General features: G+C 51.8%; 1 protein-coding gene and 2 long non-coding RNA genes across 6 annotated transcripts in view; 2 read left to right on the top strand and 1 right to left on the bottom strand.

The window, feature by feature from the left end:
* The window catches only part of LOC132653713 (uncharacterized), a 31199-nt gene extending 15075 nt beyond the window's left edge, over nt 1-16124 (bottom strand). Inside the window, exons 1-2 of one of the 3 annotated variants that reach the window (XR_009591522.1) lie at nt 15311-16124; nt 362-434 (exon numbers count right to left, since the gene is read on the bottom strand). This is a non-coding gene — a long non-coding RNA (uncharacterized LOC132653713). Of the gene's footprint in view, nt 1-361; nt 484-15310 lie in introns of those variants that run through there. The other 2 variants (XR_009591523.1, XR_009591521.1) reach the window with 2 other exon arrangements.
* Nucleotides 342-7437, top strand: LOC132653714 (uncharacterized). Its single transcript, XR_009591524.1, has 3 exons — nt 342-476; nt 4217-4375; nt 5011-7437. It is a non-coding gene; the product is annotated as an uncharacterized LOC132653714 (long non-coding RNA).
* Nucleotides 16125-16270: 146 nt separating the features above from the next.
* Ficd (FIC domain protein adenylyltransferase) lies at nt 16271-20702 on the top strand. 2 transcript variants are annotated; one of them, XM_060382593.1, is made up of 3 exons: nt 16271-16588; nt 17306-17649; nt 18494-20702. In XM_060382593.1, exons 2-3 carry the CDS (start codon nt 17361-17363, stop codon nt 19564-19566), a joined length of 1362 nt encoding a protein of 453 aa, XP_060238576.1. In that variant the 5' UTR covers nt 16271-16588; nt 17306-17360; the 3' UTR covers nt 19567-20702. The 2 variants fall into 2 exon arrangements, with proteins under 2 accessions (XP_060238576.1, XP_021501710.1); XM_021646035.2 differs by having other exon boundaries at nt 18491-20702.
* The last annotated feature ends 1778 nt before the right edge of the window (nt 20703-22480 follow it).

Genomic DNA, 22480 nt, shown 5'->3' with positions numbered 1-22480 from the left:
TTCTGTTGGTACCTCCATCAGGCATTTTCCCCTGTGAAAAGCCCTTACAGGCCCCACCCCCAGCCCACACCTTCTCCTTCCCAGAACCTCATCCCACCAGACAAAAAAAAAAAAAAAAAACGAAAAAAAAACCAAAAAAAAACAATGCTCTCCAGTTTTCAGGGCCCTCCTGGAACCATTATTTGTTCCTTAAGAGGGTGGCTTTTAATTCCACTTAGGTGAGCGCCTGGCTTTCATCCTCCCTCTTTGCTGCTATGGCAACCAATGTACTGGCAACATGACTGGAAGAGCATGCATTCTTCTTCCACGGAGCTGAGGAAAAGTGGGGAGAACTCCCAGGGAGAGGAGAATGTTCCACTACCTTTGTGAACAGCTGATAAAAAGACGCCCGGCTGGCTTCAGGACCATGGAAAGCTCCGAGGACGGGAAGGCTGCTGGAGGAAGGAGGGCCCAAGAGGGAGGAGGGAGGTAGAGAGGTAAGAGAGAGAGAAGGGAAGGGGGGGAGGGAAGGAACAGCACGTTCAGTTAGTGGTTGCATTGTATCCTTCGCTTCTCCAGAGAGTGGAGTATTGGAGGTGGGGGCTATATTTGTTCCCTCCACCAACAGAGGCCTTTGTCATCAATGTGAATTCACAGTTTCCCAAAGCCTGCTGGGGAGGGAGGGAGCAGCCTCCCAGCTCCTGGAACCTTCTTTCTGCTCCTGCAGAATCACTCTGTGCAGGCTTTGAGTCCTGGCTTGTACTTTTAAAGCGTATCACCAAACAATTCGAAGACACGTTCAATCTCAAGGCCGACTGAACTACCCCCACACCTGTTGTTTCGGGGTGGGGGGGTAGGAGAAGCTCATCAGGCTGAAGCACAATCCCCAGATTCAAGCACTGGACTTACAGCCAGAACCCAGACCTCCCAACTCTGGAATTTCTCTGAGTTGCCTGGGGTTTCCCTCGATAGACCTCAAAAAACGCTGTCCCGGTCAGATGTGTCCCTGCTCAGCAACTGAGCAAGCCTAAAAGCCTGAGAGTGGAGCCTCAGAATCCGTGCGACAATCAGAGGCAATGGCACCCGCCTGCAATCCCAGAATGCTTACAGGGAGGGGAAAGGCAAAAACATACCGGAGAATCTCGCAGAAGCTCACGGGCCAGATAGCCCGGTGTCTTAGTTATTTTTCTATCGTGGCGATAAGCCACCACGACAAAGGAAACTTATGAAAGAGAGTGTTTATTTGGCTTATGGTTCCAGAGGGTTAGGGGCCACGATGGTGGAGCAAAGGCATGGCGGCATGCGCAGACTCACACACACACACACACACACACACACCTTTTTAAATAATACATTGAATGGTCTTAAAAAGAAACAAACCGGGGCTTTGTTACAAAGATGCAAAAGTGTATGGAGAGGCCTGGGACTCAGGAGAGCCCTGAGGAGTGGGGAACAGATGCTGCTCCCTCCCTCCCTGACCTTCAGGGCTTCTCTCTGCACTCTAACACTCCTCAGACAGCAGCCAGCAGGGTGGCCCACACACCCAAAGCACTACTCAGCTCCCATTCTCCATCACAATGCACGACTTTCCGGGAAAACACCCTCCCCTGGAGGCACATCCCCTTTGGCTCATTCACTGTGGTCAGGGAGTGTGTATGGCACTGAGCACCACCACCCAGAGGCACTGTTGCTCACAGCCAGGCAGAAACCACTCACAGGTCAGTAAGCTGGACAATAGCGACATGTCCAGGAGAAGGGTGCAGCCGACAGGAGAGGGTCTGTCCGTTGTGTGAGGAAGCCGGGGTGAGGGAGGGAGCTAAGCCGAACCTGTGGCTGGGTCAAAGCCCCCCCACACACTGCGCACCACTGAAATGGCCCCTGTGAAGTGCGAAATAAAAAGTGCTAAGGCAAAATTATAGTCATCAGTTTAATTGAGTGAAATTGGCTGCACATTAATATTCATGATTATTAGAGCAGCTAATTTTCCTCTTTATAGAAAGCAAATGGAGGTTCGTTTCAGCTGCAACATTTCTCCTCCCGTAGGTTTCTGCGGAGGAGGAGGATAAATGACATGGCCCTTGGAATCAGCCATCCATTTCTGAATGCTCTTGCATGATTGTCAAGGGCCTTTTAATGGCTTTGACCTCTGAGAGGGGACTGGGTAGAAGTAGCTTATGAATATATTTTTTAAAAAATGCACCCACAGGCCTCTAAGACAGGCCTCCTAACAGATCAGGCCAGGCCACCAGGAGAGGCTCAGCCTGCGTACTCTATTGTCCTGCAGCTCCCCAGAGAACTCACAACCAGGGCAGTGGCCACAATAGCAAATCCAAACCCTGGAGGGATGGGGATGGGATGCACACCTGAGCCCCCAAGCAAGGTGGAAGAGCAGGATGACCACTGGGGCAGCTCTAACAAGAAAATGGTTCCAGCAGTCCAGTGATGAAATCTAAGGAGGATAGCAGATCTTCAGCCATCCCTGAAAGGAGGTGGACTGAAGGAGCTAGAGAGAGAAGTAGGAGTTTGTCATCCATGAGACTTTCATCTAATGAGACTTTCATCTAGAGAAAGGACATGTAGAAACCACATACACACACACACACACACACACACACACGCACACACACATACACACAACCACACACACACAAACACACTGGGGGGCCTATCATGACATGCCAATAGCAGCAAAGACACCTGACACCAAGATCTTTGTTCTAGGTATGTTCTGCTAAGTTGAAGCAGGACTCCCTTGAGAGGCCTGATGCCAATGATCCTTCAGGCAAAGGACCATCTTGCTCCAGGAAGGAAGGAGTACTCAAAGAACCACAGCAGTCAAGAGACAAGAAAGCTTGAAGGGACCTTTCACTGCCCAATGAGGCAATTTAAGCATCAAAATTAATGACAGTACCAACAGATTACAACCCACTCAATGAAACAGCAAAGAACAATTCACTTCTCACATACATAAATGAATGAATGAAGTGAACATTTGATGGCTCATAAAAGACGTAGCCTTAGCCAGGTGTAATGGCACAGGCCTTTAGTCCTAGCACTCGGGAGGCAGAAGCAGGTGAGTTTGAGGACAGCCTGGTCTACATAGTGAGTTCCAGGACAGCCAGAGCTCCATAGTGAGATCCTGTCTCAAAAGAAGAAAAAGAAGGAAAGAAAGATTAGCTTCAAAGACTTTTGTTTTGTTTTTTAGCCTGTATGAGTGCTTTGCCTGCATGTATGTTTGTATACCACATTAGTGCCTGGTGCCTACAGAGACCAAAAAAGGGCATCATATCCCCTAGAACTAAAGTCACAGGTTGCTGTGAGCCAACATAGGTTTCTGGGAGCCTAACTGAAGTCCTCTGCAAGAGCAGCCAATGCCCTCAGCTGCTGGGAAAGAAATCCTCACCGTGACACCCTCTGTGCGATACACCTCTTAATTAAGAGATCAAAGTGACCATCACTAGTGACAGGATATATCAAAATCACAGGCCACCTGTCAGGACCCCAAGAGGACACGACATCTCTCTCCTGCCATTCTCCTCAGAGATGCACCAGCCAGGACATAATCACACAGAAACACCAGACAAACACGCACGGGGCGGGGGGTTTCCAGGCAGTGGCACCTGTCCCTTTGTAAACTGTCCAGGTCAAACGGCACAGTGACACCTGCTTGTAGCCCCAGTACCCAGATAGAGCCAAGAGTGAGTTCACAGCCAACCTGGAATACACAGGACCCTGTCACAAAAGCCAAACAGTGTCTGGTCCAGGTCACAAGTGTCAAACAAAGACTAAGGGATGTTCCAGATTGAAAGAGACTCAAGAGACAGGGCAGCTACATTGTACTGATGGTCCTGTCATGACCTTGATCTGTGATCTACTGTGCTCATAGGACATCATATTAGCAGCTTGTTTCTCAGTTTCCTCAGGGGTGGAGGTAAGAGGACACCAGAATTGAACTCTCTACTTATTGTCTCCTGTACTGGGGATTGAACCTACAGCCTCCTAGGTACTAGGCAAGTCTTCTGACAATGAGCTACATCCCCAGGCCCCTGCTTTCCGCAACCATGGTAACTGTTCATTTGGGGCCCATTATATGCCATGCAACATCCATAACTGCTTCTGTTTATCATTATCCTAGAAAATCATGTGGTGGGCTCCCATTTCACAGGTGAGAAAACTTAGGCTGAAAGAAGGTAAGCCCCTACACAAGACCATTACTTCTCTCTGGTGTTTATTATAGGTCTGAGGATTGTGCCAAAACCTGGGCATAAACTGAAGAAGAGAATAATCATGTTCTTCCCCCATGATGTGGACAGTCCAGGGGGGATGACAGGGATGACAGCATACAGCCAGAGTGCAAACAAGGAGATGGTCCCCAACAGTGATGAAGGCCATAAAGGTACAACATGGGGCTGGGAAGGAAGTTAACACGGGGGGGGGGGGCTGGGGGGAGTCATGTGAACACATGGGGCCTCAGATTTCAGCTTCTAAGTCAGTTAGCAAGCATGGCATGATGAGACATGAGTAGTGCTCCTGTGGGTGGCGGGGAGGAAGGATTTTGTTTATGACCTCCGTTTGCTTTTGACAAGATCTCACTCTAACCCAGGCTGACCTGGAACTCACTGTGATTCCCAGGCTGGTCCCAAGATCATGACAGTCCTCTGACCTCCCAAGTGTGATTTGTATCTCAAAGGAACTGGGTAGAGAGGTATGAGTTGAAAGAAGAGGAAACAGGGGTACAATAAGCAGGGCCACAGCATCCCCAGAATCAGTGTCCCAACCCCATAACCATCTGGCCACTTTCTAGACACTATTTTTAAAAAGGCATTATTTTTCACGTTATGTGTGTGGGTGCTTTGCTCCCCTGTATGTGTGTGTGTAAACCATGTGTGTGCCTTGTGAGGGTTGGAAGAGGGTGTTGGATCCCCTAGAAGTGGGGTTCCAGACTGTTGTGACCAACCATGTGGATGCTGGGAACCCAACCCAGGTCCTCTGTAAGAGCAGCCGGGGTTCTTAACCACTAACTCTCTCCAGCCACCTGTAGAACACCGGATGGACACCTGTAGAAGGTTCTGTGGGTATCTCGCACCCTTCTACACCCGCTGCATCTGGATACCCAAGACAGCTGTGCAGTGCCCAGTTGTGTGTGGCCCTGGCCACTGGGAAAGCATCCTTCGGTGAATGGCAGGAGAGCATCGGTAGACAAATGTCTAGTGTTGCTAGAATGCTTTCTTCTGCTCAGGAAACCATTAGCCAGTGAGACAATTCACAGTCCTGGGGGGAGTCATGCAAGGGGGTAGCTGAGAGGTTATTCGAAGTTCAGACCCCCCCCCCAGCCCAGGTCCTCATCTCAGCCGAAGACAGAGGTGGCATAAAACCCAGGCTCCTAAATGTCAGGCTGGGAAAGACCCCAACTTTGTTTGAAAGCACCCCCACCTCCAGCTTGGCCAATGGAATCCACAGCGATGGTGGCAGTGCTCCACAGCATGATCACTGGCCACACAGGGCCACAGAACACTGAAAATGTGGTTCGTCGGACTGGATTCTTTTCATTGTGTTTAGCTTTTCATTGTAACTAATCTTAATGAATTGAAGTGTAAGTGGCCCTGTCAGGCTGATGGCTACCGTTCTGGACGATGGGGGCAAAATCCCAAGGCAGAACACATGGACACCTTCATGCAGCAACTAAGTTCCCCAGAGAAAGCTGAGCTGACCTCTGTCACGTCCTTGGTGCTCCCATTCTGCCGTCTACCTGCAAGGCTCAGATCTTCCAAGAACTGTGTGCTGGCCTACATGGCTATCTCCCCTTCCTGTCATGGTTCCCCCTAAGAAGAGAGACTTCCTCGAGTGACTCATCCTGCGGTCTTCTAAAGTGCCCTTCCGCCTGCGCCCAGGCCACTCTGCAAGGCTGGGGAAGAAGTCAGAGCTACTTCTTGCCATTTTGGGGACATCTAAATGCAATCTGCCTCCTACTGAGGGCCCTGGAGCAGCGGGAGGAAAGGCCTGCTGTGGGGCCAGCTGGACGCCATGTGGCCAGGTCTGTTACAGCCAGTGAAAGCCTTGGCGATGGGAAAGGCAGGCTTTTGTGTACCCTGAAGAGTGCAGGGACCCGTTTTGTGAGAGTTGAATAGAAAGAATTTACTCCCTAACATCAAGCTGTGATAGTCCTTAAGTGGTGACTCCCAGCAACCCTCAGCCTAGGCTGTTCTCCCTCTGCCTTTGGATCCACACCAAGCCTCGCCCTTGAGCTCCCCAGCTCAGCTGAGTCCATCCTTTGCCCCTCCCCCAGCCCAGCCCAACCCCATCCTGTAATGAACAGGCCTTGTCTGAGAAATTCTGGATTCTCTTCTTCCCCCAACCCCTGCTCTCACCCACCCTGTCTTGAACAGGCTAGGCCATGTTGGGTTGCTCTTACAATCCACCAGGCCAGTGACCAAACAACCAAGGCTCATGACCCATGCAACCAGGACACATGCTCCGAGTCCCTTGCAGCAGCCGCCACCTCCAGCTGTGGCCTGTGAGGGAGGGAATGTGCTGTGCAGCATCCTTCAGCAGAGGTTCTGAGCACCATCCCAGAACCAGCTGCAGGGCCTGCCTTGGAACAACAGCCTCTGTGAGCTTTGGATGCACACAGAAAGTTACCGCTGACACGGGCCTGAGCCGTTTCTGAGAGGTAGGGAAACAGGACAGGAGCAGAGCTGACAACCATGGCACAAACCCAACAAGGGAGGTTCTAGTAGTGAGCTCAGTAACACGCACGAGCCCTCTGCCTCTCAACAGCGACGCCTGTTGGTCCAGAAGAGCCATCGACTGAAGAGCCCAGGTGAGCGCTCAAGAGCTGCTCTCCCAGCTCCCTGCCTAACCAGGCAACAGTCACAGCCAGGACAGCGTCCTAGATGAGACACCATCGGAACGCTACACAGAGTTTTCTCGGTGGCTCACCAGCGGGCTCTGTCACAGTCATGTCACTGATGCCAACACAGCGTCATGGACACTCCCGCCAAAGACCTACAGGATGAGTCAACGGGACATTTCACAGGCTTCCACAGGGCCACTCACAATCATCCCGCCATCCAGGCAGGGGGCACGGAGCGTGGGCACCGTGGATTCAGCGTCCTTGTGGGCACTGTGCTGTTGCAGGTCGAGCCCCTTGGGACACACACAGCAGTGTGTCCTCTCCTCCGGCTGTTGGCCGTACACTGGCAGGGGAGATGGCTGATGCTCAGTAAAGCAGTCATTGAATGAATAAAAACAGAATAAATAAAAACAGAGGAAAATGACATTTGGGGGTCTAATGAACTCCAATCATTTTTTTTTTTTTAATCTTTGATGGCTAGTGGCTGCTGCCACACTGCCTGGATGATGACACACTTGGGGAATCGCTGGACATTCTACGGTGTCACCTTCTGTGAGATAAGGCTCGTGCCGTCCGAGGGGTGTGGGTTTGAGGACACAGACATCTTGGCTACCCCATCTCACTTCACTGTCCCCATCCGCCCCCAGGAGCATCACGGTTGAGAGCGTAGCTCTAGAATTGGCCCCAAACCCAATCTTTCACAGCTGTGTTGCCCAAGTGCCTCAGTTTCCCCATCTAGGAAATGGACACTCAATGCCATGCTCAACCACTGTGTTACTTGCATCTCGCTTCACTGTGACACGATGCCCGAGAGCAGTAGGGTGAGGAGAGGGCTCATTCTGGCCTCAGGGATTCAGAGGGCATGGTCTGCCCTGGTGAGGAAGTCCATGCTGGCTGAGGACCAGCCTTCCGCAGATCCAGAAGCAGAGAGCGGACTGGCAATGTGTGGGGCTGTGAGGCTCATCCCAGAGTCCCAAGTCTGAAAGCTAGGTCTCGGGTCCCAAAGGGCCCCCTTGGGAGTTTTTGGTCAGGGTTACCCAAGAGACTCCCAGAGCATTGTAGATGATTGCTGTCTCCTAGAGGTAGAAGAGAAGTCCCTATTGCTGAAGACACCATGCACCTCAGACACAGGGGACCCTGATCTGGAACCTGGATGACTCCTCCCTGAGGACTAGCTTTCATGGTACCAGAAGGTGTCATGCAAGCTTCCAAAGGCGGGAAGCAGCCAACCACTCTCCTACCCTGCCATGCTGCCTATGGACTATAACAGTGATCAGGACAACAATGATATCACTAAGGGTGCAATAGTGGCACTCATACCTTGGCAGTTACCAACCGCTCTCTAATTGACTTAAGGCCCAGAGAGAAACCAGTAAGCCACCTACCCAGGAATAATGAAGTCATTTGTAGGAGAACCTACAAATGCCTCTTTACTAAACCAGCATGATCCCTTAACTCCATTCGAAGATTTATTTATTATTTATATAGCATTCTGCCTGCATGTGTGCCTGCTCGCCAGACGAGGGCACCAGATCTCACTGTAGATGGTTGTGAGCCAACATGTGGTTGCTGGGAATTGAACTCAGGGCCTTTGGAAGGGCAGCCAGTGCTCTTAACCTCTGAGCCATCTCTCCAGCCCCCTAACTCCATTCTAAATGTTTGTTCTTATACCCACGTATAAGTGTACTGCTCACCTGCATCAATGTACTCTTTGTTACAAATGGAGACCATTACAGAGAACCACAACCAATCAAAACGAGAATTGTGGAGCCCAGTCCCAATGGACACATCCACAGCAGGACTCCTACACCCGGGGCTCGGGGAACATCTCAGAAGAGGGGCCAGGGAGGGCGCAAGAGCAGGAGGATCTGGGGGCTTGCCTTGAGGTTGAGTCTCCTAGGAATGTCAGAAGCCACACGCGTGAAATCTCATGCACGTGGCTGCCCAACATGACCTGAACGAGAAAGACACTAACAGACATGCTAAGGCAGACATCAAAAAGCTCACAAGGCTTTAGCCTCAAACAGAGCACTGCAGGCAAGTACCAGCTGGGTGTCTACTAACAAATGACCAGGCCTGGGAACATACATCCAGGGAACATTATGCGGACTGAGCATTTATGCATTTAGGAATATGTAATAATTTTAAAAAAAGCAAGAGGCGGGCGCACAGGAGGGACTGGAGGGACAAACGGTGTAATTATTATCTCAATGATTTAAAGTTTATTTTTTAAAGTTAAGGCCTGAGGGTCGTGAGGGAGGCGGCTCAGCAGACAAAAGCACTTGCCAAAGGACAAGCTGACTGCCATCCTCGGGAGAGCTGCCCAGCACCACTCAGCTGTCCCTCATGTCTTGTCACGGTAGCATGACTTAGTTGGCAATGCATGGGGGGAATGCTGACAGCGCAGGGCCCCTCGGTCAGGTGGTCAGCTGGGAGCAGAAAGACGTGAGACCAGGAGGACACAGCCCGAGTCCTCCAGGACTCCGGAGAACCCAGGGAACTAGGCACTCCTTCCCTGCTGTGATAAAGGATGGGGGGATACCTCCATCCCCCCTAAGATACAGACACTGACGCCACTTCATATGCCCAGAGAAACTGCCAGCCGAGAAGCACCAAATTATTTACAGTGTACTTCCAGAACTCAAAGAAGCATTGAACTTTTTTTTTTTGCATAGGCCTGAAACCAAAGCATAATTTATAACAATACATCAAACTTAGCAGTACATAAATTCTCTCTGCCTTACAAAAACACGCTGAGAATTGCTTGCTCTCCGAAAGTGAATCAAGGCCAGCCTGAGTTCACACATCACAGGGAAGAGGCTTGCTTCTGCTGGAGGTGATTTCCACAGTGGCAGAGGGAGCAATTAACATGAGAAGCAGAGAAGCACCCACAAAGCAATCTGTGGAGACCCACCCAGATCTGCCCACGGTGAGCTGACCCAAAATTAGTCTCCTCTTACTAAACGTCTGTCCTTGGTGCCTGATGGAACCAAGGACTGTGCTGGAAAAATCTAAGGACGGGAACTATATGTAGGTTCATGCATTATTGTACCCCAAGTACATAGTAGCTGCTCAATAAACACTGGTTGTGAGGAGGTAGGAGAGGGGAAAAGAGAGAGAGAAGAAGAGAGGGAGAGAGGGAGGGAGGGAGGAAGGAGGCCTCTGCAGGATGCAAATGTTTCCTGTTGCCACAATGCTGCTGTGTAGCAAGCATAGTAGGCTCTTTTTTCTTTACTCTCAACCCTGCTTCCTCAACTCCTTTCCCTGCTGTAAACACCAGTAGAAATGCCCCTATTCCTAGGCCTTCTACCCCCCCAACAACAACAACTAGTCATCCGGTAGAAAGCCCACTGTCACTTTTGATTTTGTCTTAGGTCATCATCTCGCTTGCTCATCAGCCTTCCTAACGTACCAGCACCACGGGGCAGCTGTCACCACGGTACTGTGCGTCTAGTGTATATTAGTCAGGATTCCCTAAAGAAATGCAACAGAGAGAGAGGCGGGGGCTGTGGGCTGAGATGGCGGAGGTTGCGCGGCTTGCATGACAGTGCCTAGCACCGCGTGAACCGGGCATGGTGGCATCCACCTACAACCAGTGGTCAGGAGGCGGAAGTAGATAAACCGGGAGTTCAAGGTCATCCTCAGCTACACAGAACGTGTTCAACGTTATCTGGGCCCCCTTTGCCCATTCAAATTGACACCTAGAATTAACATGGCTTCCAGGCCAGAACCACAGGTCTGTCAGAGGAAAAGCTGGTGGGGTCATACAGTCTGGGGTCATCACAGGGTCCTGGGGTCCTGAGTTAGGTTGGGTTGGTTCTCTAGAACCAGGCAAAAGACTGGTATCTTATTAGGGTTCATCCAGAACTCAACCAGGGCAGGAACCTGGAGGCAGGAACCAATGCAGAGGCCAAGGAGGGTGCTCCTTGCTGGCTTGCTCCCCATGGCTTGCTCAGTTTGCTCTCTTATAGAACCCAGGACCGACCACCAGCCCAGGAGTGGCCCCACCCATAATGGGCTGGACCCTCCCCATAAATCACTAATTTAGAAAATGCCCTATAGGCTTGCCCACGGCCTGATCTTATGGCTGTATTTTTTCAGTTGTGGTTCCCTCCTCTCAGGTGACTACACCTTGTGTCAGGTTGGCGTAAAAACTAGCCAGGACAGGGAGCACACGTGGAGGTCAGAGAACGAGCTGGGTGCCAGACCTCAGCTCCCACCTTGTTGGAGGCAGGTCTCTCGTTCTCTGCTGCACACGCCAGTCTAGCTGGCCCGTGAGCCTCCTGTCTAAATGCAGGTGTGCTGAGGTTGCAGAAGCCGGGGGTACCACATTCTGAATGTTTCCGTATTTACGTGGCAATCGCTTTGCCCATGGATCCCAGCCCTGGGTTGTCGGTTTAAGAGAAGGTTGCTTAGGCACTCCACTTACATCTGGTTTCCCTGAGAACTCCCACCAACCTCTCTGATTAGGGCCGAGCTCATTTCCCAGTAACTAAAGGTGTTTCCTCAGCTCCTTCCTCGTTTCCAGACTCCTTTGGGGTCTGGCCAAAGCCCTCCCAGGAAAACTCACTGAAAGAGACACCATACGTACTGAAAAGCCTGGCTTCCTTGGCCGGCAGGCGACTGTGTTCATTTCTACAGCTCCCGTTACTATGACAACATGGAGCTTCCTAGCACAGAGCTTTCTGGGATCCGGATGAAGCAAAGGGACAGAGTGGTGTGGAACCCCTCTGCCCAGCCCTTGGCGTGGCGAGCAGATGAAGGAGAAGGTCTGAAGATGCCAGAGATTATGGGGTGGCTCCTCTGGGACCCCAGTGCCTCCTAATTTACTGTCCCCAGGCAGAAGGAGAGATCCCCTAGTCAGGTCCTGGGGAGGCTGTGGGCACACTGACCACCTGAGCCAGTCCCCATGTCCATGGGTTGCATCTTTAGGCTTTTCCAGCCATTTAAGAGTCATCCCCATTCATAGCTCGGGGAACGGTCACCTGTGGGAGTTTCCAGGGGCAAAGACCCCCGGCCTGGATCAAGAAGCCTCTACCACTCAGCAGAATTGCTGCTGGGCCTGATAAAGGAAGGGGCGCAGGTGTACAGTCGGGGGCTCCAAGATGATCCTGATGGCCCTTCCTCATGATAACTCTCACAGGGAACCCCCTCACATTACACCAAGAGCAAAGGAGACAGCATGTGGCTTCCAAAGATGAATCATAACAGACACTTTCTGCCCCCCCCAAAAAAAAAATACTTGGGAAACAGAGGCAGGCAGACCTCTGGTCGGAGCTGTACGGTAAGATCTTGCCTCAAGAAAATCAAAAACAAAAACATTGCTCTGTTTTCGGTTTTAGAGACCGGATTTCTCAGTGTAGCCCTGGGACTCCCTCTGTGAGGCTAGTGTCTCACTCAGATCTGGCTGTGTCTGCCTCCCCAGTGGTGGGGCTGAAGGCGTGTGCCACCGCTTCTTAACAGAGGCACCACCGTTTCAACGGTCCAGCTTTGTGCCCTTTTTTTTTTTTTTAATGATGTATGTGGGCAACCTCATCTAGGCTTGTCCTTTAGAGCCACGACGTCTACCCCCACTGGAAAAACCTGACAGATGTGCGAAAACACGAAGACTTGTGTTTGGTTTTTCATAATGAGCACATTTTTTTCACACAGTCATTTTTCTAGGTTCTTTGTCATGTGTCAAGGTAAGCATTTAGGAACAAACAAAACAAACAAAAAACCTCCTACTCCTACCTGTGCCGCAAGGAGGCAATTCTACATAACACAGAATGCTTAAGACAGAGAAAGCCAACTTTTCAATAGCACTTCAGGGACCGTATTTTCTGCACTCAGCACAGCCCAGTGCAGAGAGAGCACAGCAAGGAAAAAAACGAAAAAACAAAAAACGCTGCAGCATCTCCGGAGGGACTGGAGCAGGAAAGCCATTCCAGGGGAGCTACCGCCCCCTGGTGTCCAGACAGCAGAACACCCAGTGCCCTGATGCTCCCTCTCGCTTTCCCCGGCACATTTTGTGGGTTTGGGTTTCGTTACTGTTACATTTCACATTTCTTATTCAATATATTTTGATCATACTCCCTTCCACCCCTTCACCCCTTTGTCACACACACACAAACCCCAAGCCTCCAAGATCTCCTTCTCTCAGATTATAAACTGGCCCACAGACATACTCATTGTTTAAAATTCTGGCAATTTCACCTAACGATCCAGGCTTGATGAGTCTTTTGAGAACCTGGGATTTACAGGAGTCAACTGTCAGACTGGACCCAGCATAAAAGTTATGGGCACCTTCGGAGAGAGCCCTGTGCTCTCGGCTTCCTCACAGTCCCAACCCCTCCCCAGCGTGTCTCCCTCATCAGCAGGGCCCTCAGAACTTCTGGATTTGCCTCTGGTGGCCTAAATTCATTAGAGGCTATTTACGTCGGTCTCCCGAGAAGCCCTGGAGAGAGGAGGGCTCTAAGCGTGGCGATTTTATGTCTGAGTGCCTTTGCCCCTTAACTTGAGACAGTAAGTGACTGGCCTGGAGTGGTGGCCTTGTGGGGGGAATGGTCATCAGTCTGGCCTGAGAGCCCTCTTTTCTTCTGTGGCTGGCCTCTACCTTAGTTGCCTCCCCTGGGGAAGGCTTTTACAATAACATTACTACTCAGGGCGTCAGAATGAAAACTCAGGGGATGCTGAGAAAGAATGCTGAAGGCCCTTGATCAAAGGTTAAACACAAGAACCACTGCGTTAGCTCCTGTGAGGCCAGCTTGGTACATGCTAAGGCAGTGGCTCCCAACCTTAGGAATGCAGTTACTACATTGTAACCTTATGCTTAATACAGTCCCTCCTGCTGTGGTGACCCCCAACCATAGATCATTCTGTTGCTACTTCATAACTGTAACTGTGCTACTGTTATGAATTGCAATGAAAAAATTAATATGCTGCCCCTGTGGGGGTCGCTGCCCACAAGTTGAGAACAACCGAGCTAGAATTCCCTGGAAGGAAGGGAACTCAATTGAGAAAATGTCTCCATAAGATCCAGTTGTAGGGCAGTTTCTTAATTAGTGATTGACAGGGGAGAGCCCAGGCCATTTTAGGTGGAGCATCCCTGGACTGGCAGTCCTGGGTTCTATAGGAAAGCAGACTGAAGCCAGGTGGTGGTGGCACACGCTTTTAATCCCAGCATGGGGGAGGCAGAGGCAGGCAGATCTCTTAAGTTCGAGGCCAGCTCGGTCTACAGAGTGAGTTCCAGGATAGCCCAGAGCTACACAGAGAAACCCTGTCTCAAAAAACCAAAAAGAGGGCTAGAGAGATGGCTCAGAGGTTAAGAGCACAGGCTGCTCTTCCAGAGTTCCCGAGTTTAATTCCCAGCAACCACATGGTGGCTCACAACCATCTATAACGAGATCTGGTGCCCTCTTCTGGTGTGCAGGTGTACATGCAGACAGAACTGTACATATGAGAAATAAATAATAATAAATAGATATTTAAAAAATAATAAATAAATATTTAAAAAAAAAACAAAGACAAAGACCACAGGCCAAGCAAGCCACGAACAAGCCAGCACGCAGCAGCCCTGCACCAGCTCCTGACTCCAGGTCCCTGCCCTGTCTCAATTCTCTTCCTGACTTCCTTCAATGAACAGCGGTAAGAAGTATAAACTGAATTAAACCCTTTCCCCCCTAACTTGCTTTGTAGGCATGGTGTCTCACTGTGCAACGGAAACCCTAAAACCACCAAGACAATCACCACCCTAGTTCTGAATCCCGAGAACTCTACAGTTTGTCTTTCTGCTTGTATTTTCAATTCAAGTGACAGAGTTTCTTGAGCATTTACTATGTGCACTGTAGAGCTGGGAGGCAGAAAACTGGGGGCCAGTTCCTAGATATAAAGAGCTGACAAGGATGGAAGCCATTCCATCACCTCACAACGTTCCTCTGGAGCCTGTCACCCTAGGTGACTCCCGCCATAAACCCCAACTCTGGTCTCAACATGGGCTCCGTACTCGGTGCTGCGAGTCAGTGGTTCCCGTCAACTGGGATGACCCGCATGAGGGTACAGTGGGGGCTTCCTAGGGGCAGGACAGCCTGCAGCTCTGGAGCCTTCTTCTGTGGAGGAAAAAAAATAATCAAGTAATAACCTTCTGGTGTTTTTCAAACTGTTCTGGTAGGTTGGGTGTGGTGGTCACGTTAACCTCTTCACTTGGGAGGCAGAGGCAAGAGAATCTCTCTGAATTTGAGTCTGAAGCCAGGGCTACATAAGAGAAAGGCTGTAGAACAACAGCATAAGAAAAAAATTAGCTCTACTACGACAGGCTATATTCATCAAATATGCTATTCCTCAGAAGTATAGACTCCCGCTTGAAACCCCAAGAGAAGGAAACACGGTTACCACTCGGGAGGTTGGGACCAGCCTGAACTACACAGTGAGTTCAGGACCACTGTGCGCTACCGTCTCAAAATCAAATCAAAGTGTAAAAAGGTTCCATCAGCACATTACCTGCAGGCAACGAAGTGGCAAACTCAACTGGCGCCCTCAAGTCAGTTTGAGCCAGTCTGCGAGTGGCAGAGCTGGGATTTGAACCCAGGGCTGTGTGGCCCCACAGAAGATCCCCAAATCCAGAACCTAAGGGCTAAAGCAGGTTGAAGCCAGTAGGTAGAAAAGAAAGCTTGACGACCTGAGCTCAATCCTCAAATCCATGGTAGAAGGAGAAAGCCCACATTGGCAAGCCGACACACACACAGGCAAACATAAAACTTTTTTCAAAATTAAGAAAGATGAGCTCTTGTCCCATTCTGCTGTCGGGAATACTGCAGAAGGGAGTAACTTGCTCAGAGGTCACAAAGAGGCTGAAGGTAAAATCTGAATCCGCGCGAGTCTGACTCTCAAAGCGGGTGATCGCTGGAGCAGGCCCTGCATGCTTCGTTCCCGTGTTTGCGGGTCAAGGTGGAAGCTCTGCACCAAGGAAAATTCTCTGGCAGCCATGAGGCCGAAACTGGCCTCTCCAGAGAACGCAAACTAAAAAGGTCGGGGAGGTATGGCGCTCAGACGGATCCCGGTGAATTCTACGCCAGCTTTGGCTACCAGACTGGTAAGTCCGGGCCAGCCTGAGCTACACCGCGAGACCCTGTCTCAAAAACAGGTTAGAGAAAACAAGAGAGGGTAAAGAAAAGAGACGAACGCCGAAACCGGGGACCAAGAAGTGGAAAACTTTGGGCGGCGTGACTACCGCCGTTGCACCCCAGAGAAACTGAGGCACACGAAGTTGCTGGGAGAGGAGACGGGACCCGAGAGGCCCCACCGGCTCCGCCCGCTGCCTCGGCTCCGCCCCCTACCTCTGATTGGCTGGTTCCGGCACGTGATGCACACAAGCGACAACCAATGGGAGCGGCACACGGTGCGCCTTTCCCGGGGAGGCCCAGGCAAACTCAAGAACCCGGAAGCGCGACGGAAGGATTGATGGAGGAGGCCGATCCGCCGCGGCGAGGGCGACGGGCCGTCCAATAGCGAGGCGCTGGGGGCGGGGCCTGTGCCCGTAGCAGCGAGCAACCGCCGCGCGGGCTTGGATGGTGCTGAGGGCACGAGCCCTGGGCCAGTTCGCAGAGGAATCTTGCAGCAAGCCTAGCCTCAGTTTCCCCCTTTGGGAGTAAGCCCAGCATGGTGGGCTGGAGCAGCTGCACAGGCCGCGCGCAGTGATGACGTGGCGCGTAAAACCCTGGAGCCCCGGCGCCGCCTGTCAGAACCGCGGCATCCCTCATCTGTAAACCGGAGCTACAGGTAGCTTGCTCTTCATAACGGGGGGCTGACAGCATGCAAGGCTAGCGGCCAGCGCAGCGCCCGGCACACCATAGTTGCCCAATAAATGCTTATTGTTGGCAAGAGGGCCTTTGCATACCTGACCCCTCGCTCCCCATGCCAACCCCAAGCTTGTGTCCGCCCTCACTGAGGTGGACATCGCCCACTGTTGCCCAGGCCCTGGGTTGCCTCTCCGTGATGAACAAGCCAGGAAAGGAAGGCCAGGAGAGACACAACACTGTGGGCCCTGAGGCGGTATTGGTGTGGTAACATAAGGATACCAGACATTTGTTCTTATCAAAGAATGTGGTGTTTGTACACGGGCGTGTGCCGGAGTGGTGGCCCAAACACTAGGTGTCCTGTGGCAACAGACACCTGTGGTTAGTGTCGGCCGAGAAGTTCCTGACTTCACTCCTCTGAGCCCTTTCCGCATCTGGAGAAGGCGGTTTTTAAACATCACCTCCTGTAGTTGTAGTCTAAGCTTATGTGTAGTTATGTGCTCGGTAAATGCATTAGATTCCTGTCGAACTACCCAGGAGGACTAGGGGTCAGTTAGAATGAGTCTCTCACAGCTGACCTTCCACCACGAAGCCCCTTCTCCCCGGTCCCTAAGGTGTGATGATTCTCCATCAGAAATCACGTTACTGGGAACAGGTCCACTCCCCTGCCTCATTCTCTACGGTGCTTGGTTCCTCACAGATTCTGCTTTTCCTCTGTGACGGGACATGCGCTCTGGTCCAAGCCCGTAGTCCAGATGCCACTCATGCCGATGGCGTCGGTGATGGCAGTGGCTGAACCCAAATGGGTCTCAGTCTGGGGCCGTTTCCTGTGGCTGGCGCTGCTGAGCATGGCCCTGGGCTCACTGCTGGCCCTGCTGCTGCCGCTGGGAGCCGTGGAAGAGCAGTATCTAGCTGTGCTGAGAGGCTTCGACCTGCTCAGGAGCAAACTGGACAGGGCCACCAAGTGCACCAGCCCGTCCACGGAGCTCAGCGTCACCTCTGGGGACGCGGGGCTGCTGACAGCCAAGACTAAAGCATCTCCAGGTGAGTGCACTGGCCATCAGTTAGGATGGATATTTACAGTGTGCCTGCGGTGCCGTGTGCAGGCATGAGGGTGCTATGGTGAAGGAGGCAGTCTGGAACTCGAGTTTGGCAAGTGACCGAGGACAGGTGTCCCAGCAGGTGGAGGGAGATGCACAAAGGGTGGGACCAGCTGCATCTCAGCTCTAAGTGGGAGTGGTTCAAAGAAATGCATTGGAGAAGAACAATGCTCAGGCTGGAAACTACGAGGGTTGGAACTGGGAGACACACTCGGGGAAGCTGAGTGTGGGTCCTCATCCTCCAGGGCAGCACAGAGCTGGGAAGAGGGCTGGATCCAAAGCCAGGCCCCACCACCGGCGTGCCCCATGTGCACAGCTGCTGCATGCCAATAGCACAACGCCCCCAGTGGTGACAACCCGACATTACCACAAACTGGAATCAAATCATTAGAAGCACAGGCTGGCTCTCGCAGAATACACGCCTGGGGTACAGAAGGGCCTGGGGCCCGTGCCCAGGACTGCCAGAAAACAGAAACAGTCCAGGCATGGGATGGGCCCAGGGACTACCTGATTGGAAGGTGTTGGCACAAGAAAGGCAGACACCAGAGCAGCTTCAGTGTAGGGAGAGCATGCGGGTAGGAAATGCTCAAACTGTCTATGCCCAGGCAGAAGGTGGGGCAAGGAGCCCAGCTCGTGGCTCCCAGCGTAGAGTGGCTGAGGACACAGTGACCAGCATTACAGCCCACAGCACACCTGGGGCTTAAAACAACTGTCATGACTGTGGTGGCGTCCCTGGGAGACCTGTAGCCCACCCTCCTCATCAGGCCTCTTTGGCTCTCTTCCAGCAGGGAAGCTGGAAGCCAAGGCTGCACTAAACCAAGCCCTGGAGATGAAGCGCCAAGGCAAGAGGGAGAAAGCCCACAAGCTCTTCCTGCACGCTCTCAAGATGGACCCTGGCTACGTAGACGCCCTTAATGAGTTCGGCATCTTTTCAGAAGAAGACAAGGACATCATCCAGGCGGATTACCTGTACACCAGGGCACTGACCATTTCGCCCTTCCACAAGAAAGCGCTGGTCAACCGGGATCGGACGCTGCCGCTCGTGGAGGAGATCGACCAAAGGTACTTCAGCATCATCGACAGCAAAGTGAAGAAGGTTATGTCCATCCCCAAGGGGAGCTCAGCGCTGCGCAGGGTCATGGAGGAGACCTACTACCACCACATCTACCACACGGTGGCCATCGAGGGCAACACCCTCACCCTGTCAGAGATCAGGCACATCCTGGAGACGCGCTACGCCGTGCCAGGGAAGAGCCTGGAGGAGCAGAACGAGGTGATCGGCATGCACGCCGCCATGAAGTACATCAACACCACACTGGTCTCCCGCATCGGCTCCGTCACCATCGACGACATGCTGGAGATCCACAGGAGGGTGCTCGGGTACGTGGACCCGGTGGAGGCCGGCAGGTTCCGGAGGACCCAGGTCCTGGTGGGGCACCACATCCCGCCCCACCCCCGGGACGTGGAGAAGCAGATGCAGGAGTTCACGCAGTGGCTCAATTCGGAGGATGCCATGAATCTGCACCCAGTTGAGTTCGCAGCCCTAGCCCATTACAAACTTGTGTACATCCACCCTTTCATAGATGGCAACGGGAGGACCTCCCGCCTGCTGATGAACCTGATCCTGATGCAGGCAGGGTACCCGCCCATCACCATCCGCAAGGAGCAGAGGTCTGAGTACTACCATGTATTGGAAGTTGCTAACGAGGGTGACGTGCGGCCTTTCATCCGATTCATTGCCAAGTGTACAGAGGTCACTCTGGACACCCTGCTCCTCGCCACCACTGAATACTCCGTGGCACTTCCGGAAGCCCAGCCTAACCATTCTGGGTTCAAGGAGACACTTCCTGTGAGGCCCTAACCACTGGCCTTTCCTTGGTGAAGGGAAGCCAGGGAGACAGCATCCAGAGAGCACTTTTCTAGAAATAGTTCTCCACAGAAGCAAAAGGAGACCTTTAGACATTCTTTACCTCCAGGTGTTTTTTAGTTAAGAAAGAAAACTAAATTAATTGGCCTATCTTTAGGATAATTTATAGTTCAGCCAAGTTATTTATTTTTTTTTGAGAGTGAGCAAGCTAGCAGTGTCGAATGGCGCTATGGCCACATTGCCTGTGGTGATCCCAGCACCCAGTAGGGCAGCAATGCTCCTTTAAAGCCCTAGGCCTGGGTGACTGGATAGAATTTGCACTAAGGGTGGAAGCAAGGGGGCCAGATCTGTGGGGTAAAGCCCAGGGCCACAGGGATCACTCATACTTTGGGGTCCAGTGACCTCAGGGGAAGACTACGATCCCAGGCAGAACTCGCCCTTCCATGAGACAGGCTTTCACTCCTAGGAGGCTGTAGTGGCAGCTTCTACTGGCAGAGCAGCCCTTGGAGACAGGAAGCAAACGTTGCCATCTCCAGCGGGAGACTGCAGATTCCCAAAGACCCTCTGAGCCACTAACTTGCTAACCTGAATGCCAGGGGATACTATTTCCCTATCCAGACTGTTCTGAGGACAGCCAGCGTGGCTTTTCCTTAGCTTTCTCCTGTGCTTCACTTGCATCAACTGAGTCCAGGTGTTTTAGGCTACAAGTTCTCCAAGCTTGCCGAGGTACTCCATCCATCAAGCCATAAAACAGGTCTGCCTTCACCTCCCACTCAGGTCTCCGGCACGTAGACCCTAAAGAACACATTTGAGGGCCTGGAGGCAAGACCCAGTGGTACAATGCTACCCACCATACACCACGCCCCGGGCACCTTCCCTAACATTACAAAACAATGTATCTAAGACACCACATCAACCCCAAATGAGCAGTTCTGATAAAATAGTTCCAAGGGAGCAAACACCTGTGACCAGAGCCCAGCCTCGCCCCTTTGTCCTGTGGTTCTAATTCACTATGAAGCCATTATAGGGGTCCAGCATTCCCTTTAGGTAGGTTGTAAAGTGATGGTGTCATGCCTGATAGGCGCATTTCAAATTGTCATCTTAGAAAAAATAAACTTTGTTCAATCATACATGGCCAAGTGCCAATTTGACTGCTGCTACTTAAGCGCCATAATGGCTGGAAATGGCTGGGTTTTGTTCTGAGAGACAGCATTTGCACGTCACACACATTGCCTTTGTTTGATTTTTTGAGGCCAGCTGTCAAATCGTCTGCTAGGTGCTGCAGACTGCTGTGTCCAGTGCTCAGAACATACTCAGTGGTAGTGTTCTGAGGGGGCGAGAAAAACTGAAAAAAAAAAAAAATGGGTGCATGCAGCACCACACGACAGCCCTGCAGGCCTGCGGTGACATGTCACACCACACACCACCGCAGCCCCAAGCGCCTCTTCTCTGCACACTGCACCTTACAGGATGCCTGTTCTGTCCTGTAGTGGGAAGCTGCACTTTAGCTACACGTGAAAGATACTACCTTAACAAATTACTGGTTCTAATAAAGTATTTTATTACATAAGCAATGATCGTGTTGTCTTATCCAGGGACTTATGAGCTGCCACTGTGCTTCTTGTTCTGAGAACAGATCCCAGCCAGAGTCACAGCAGCCCAGAACCTGCCCGCCTGGTTCACGGGCTGTTTTCTTTACATGTACATATTGTGTGTAGCCTCCATGCAGACGTCAGGCCAGCTTGCAGGAGTGGAGCACTCCTTCCACCAAGTGTCAGCCTGTCAGGCTTCTAGGCTTCCCAGACACCTGCTTCATCAGCATGCCTGCCCTGAGTGAATGTACTAAGTGTTTACGCAGTGGGCCCTGCTGCTGTGTGGAAAGGCTCAGCTGTGCCATGAACCCTGTGGAGAGCATGAAGCCACACCTGGGTACTAGCCACAGTAAGGCGGTTTCTGTGACACTAGCAGAAAAGCCACGTGAACCCAATGGGATTAGCTCACAGGCCAGTGGAGCACACTTCCTCTCAGCTGCCTCGCAGGACCCCCCCAGATGGGCCCAGGAGGAGCCCACACCACAGAGCGCCCCCGCTAGCCACAGCTGTTGTCTAACTGAAGTTATAGCCTAGAAAAAGGTCTTTGTGTGTTATGTCACATATGGAGGAGAGCCTGCATTTTAAAAACATTTACAGGAAGGGGAAACTAATGATGGTACAGACGGGAGCTGAACTTGGGCTAGGTCCTTAGGGCAGTACATGTACTGTGGTCTGCACTGCCTGTCACTGCTGCAGGGTGACTGAAGAAAGGTGGACAGAGCTGAGACAAGAGAGGAGGGCCAGGAGCTTGATGCCAAGAGCTCCAGGATGCACACAGCAGTGGCTCCTCTTCAGGGGCTGGAGAGACAGCTCAGTGGCTGAGAGCACTTGTCGCTCTGGCAGGGGCCCTGGATTTTGTTCCCAGAACTTACCCACATGGCAGCTCATAGTCACCCATGGCACTCATACACACATGCAGGCAAAACTCACAAATCTTATTTTAAGGGTTTTTTTAAATGTTAAGTTAAAAAAAAAAAAACAAAGCATCTTAGGGCTCGGCAGCAGATGGCGGAACGCGTGACAGCCTTACAACAGGCAGCCTGAGCCATCCTAGGACCCCACGGTGGAGGTGAGATCCAACTCCTAAAAGCTGTCCTCAGACTTGTCCACAAACACGCCAGAGCTGTGCACACCCACGTGAATTCTTTAAGAACACTTTTAATGTAGGCTGTGCTGGAGAGATGCTCAGTGTTTAAAGAGCACTTGCTGGTCTTGCAGAGGACTGAGGTTCAATGCCCAGCAGCTGCAGGGACCCATCAATGCCCTCTTCTGGATTCTGCACACATAGCATATACTCAAACCATAAGCATACAAAT

The sequence above is a fragment of the Meriones unguiculatus genome, chromosome 4 (genome assembly GCF_030254825.1).
Source record: "Meriones unguiculatus strain TT.TT164.6M chromosome 4, Bangor_MerUng_6.1, whole genome shotgun sequence".
NCBI lineage: Eukaryota > Metazoa > Chordata > Mammalia > Rodentia > Muridae > Meriones > Meriones unguiculatus.
This window is presented reverse-complemented; position numbering and strand designations above follow the sequence as displayed.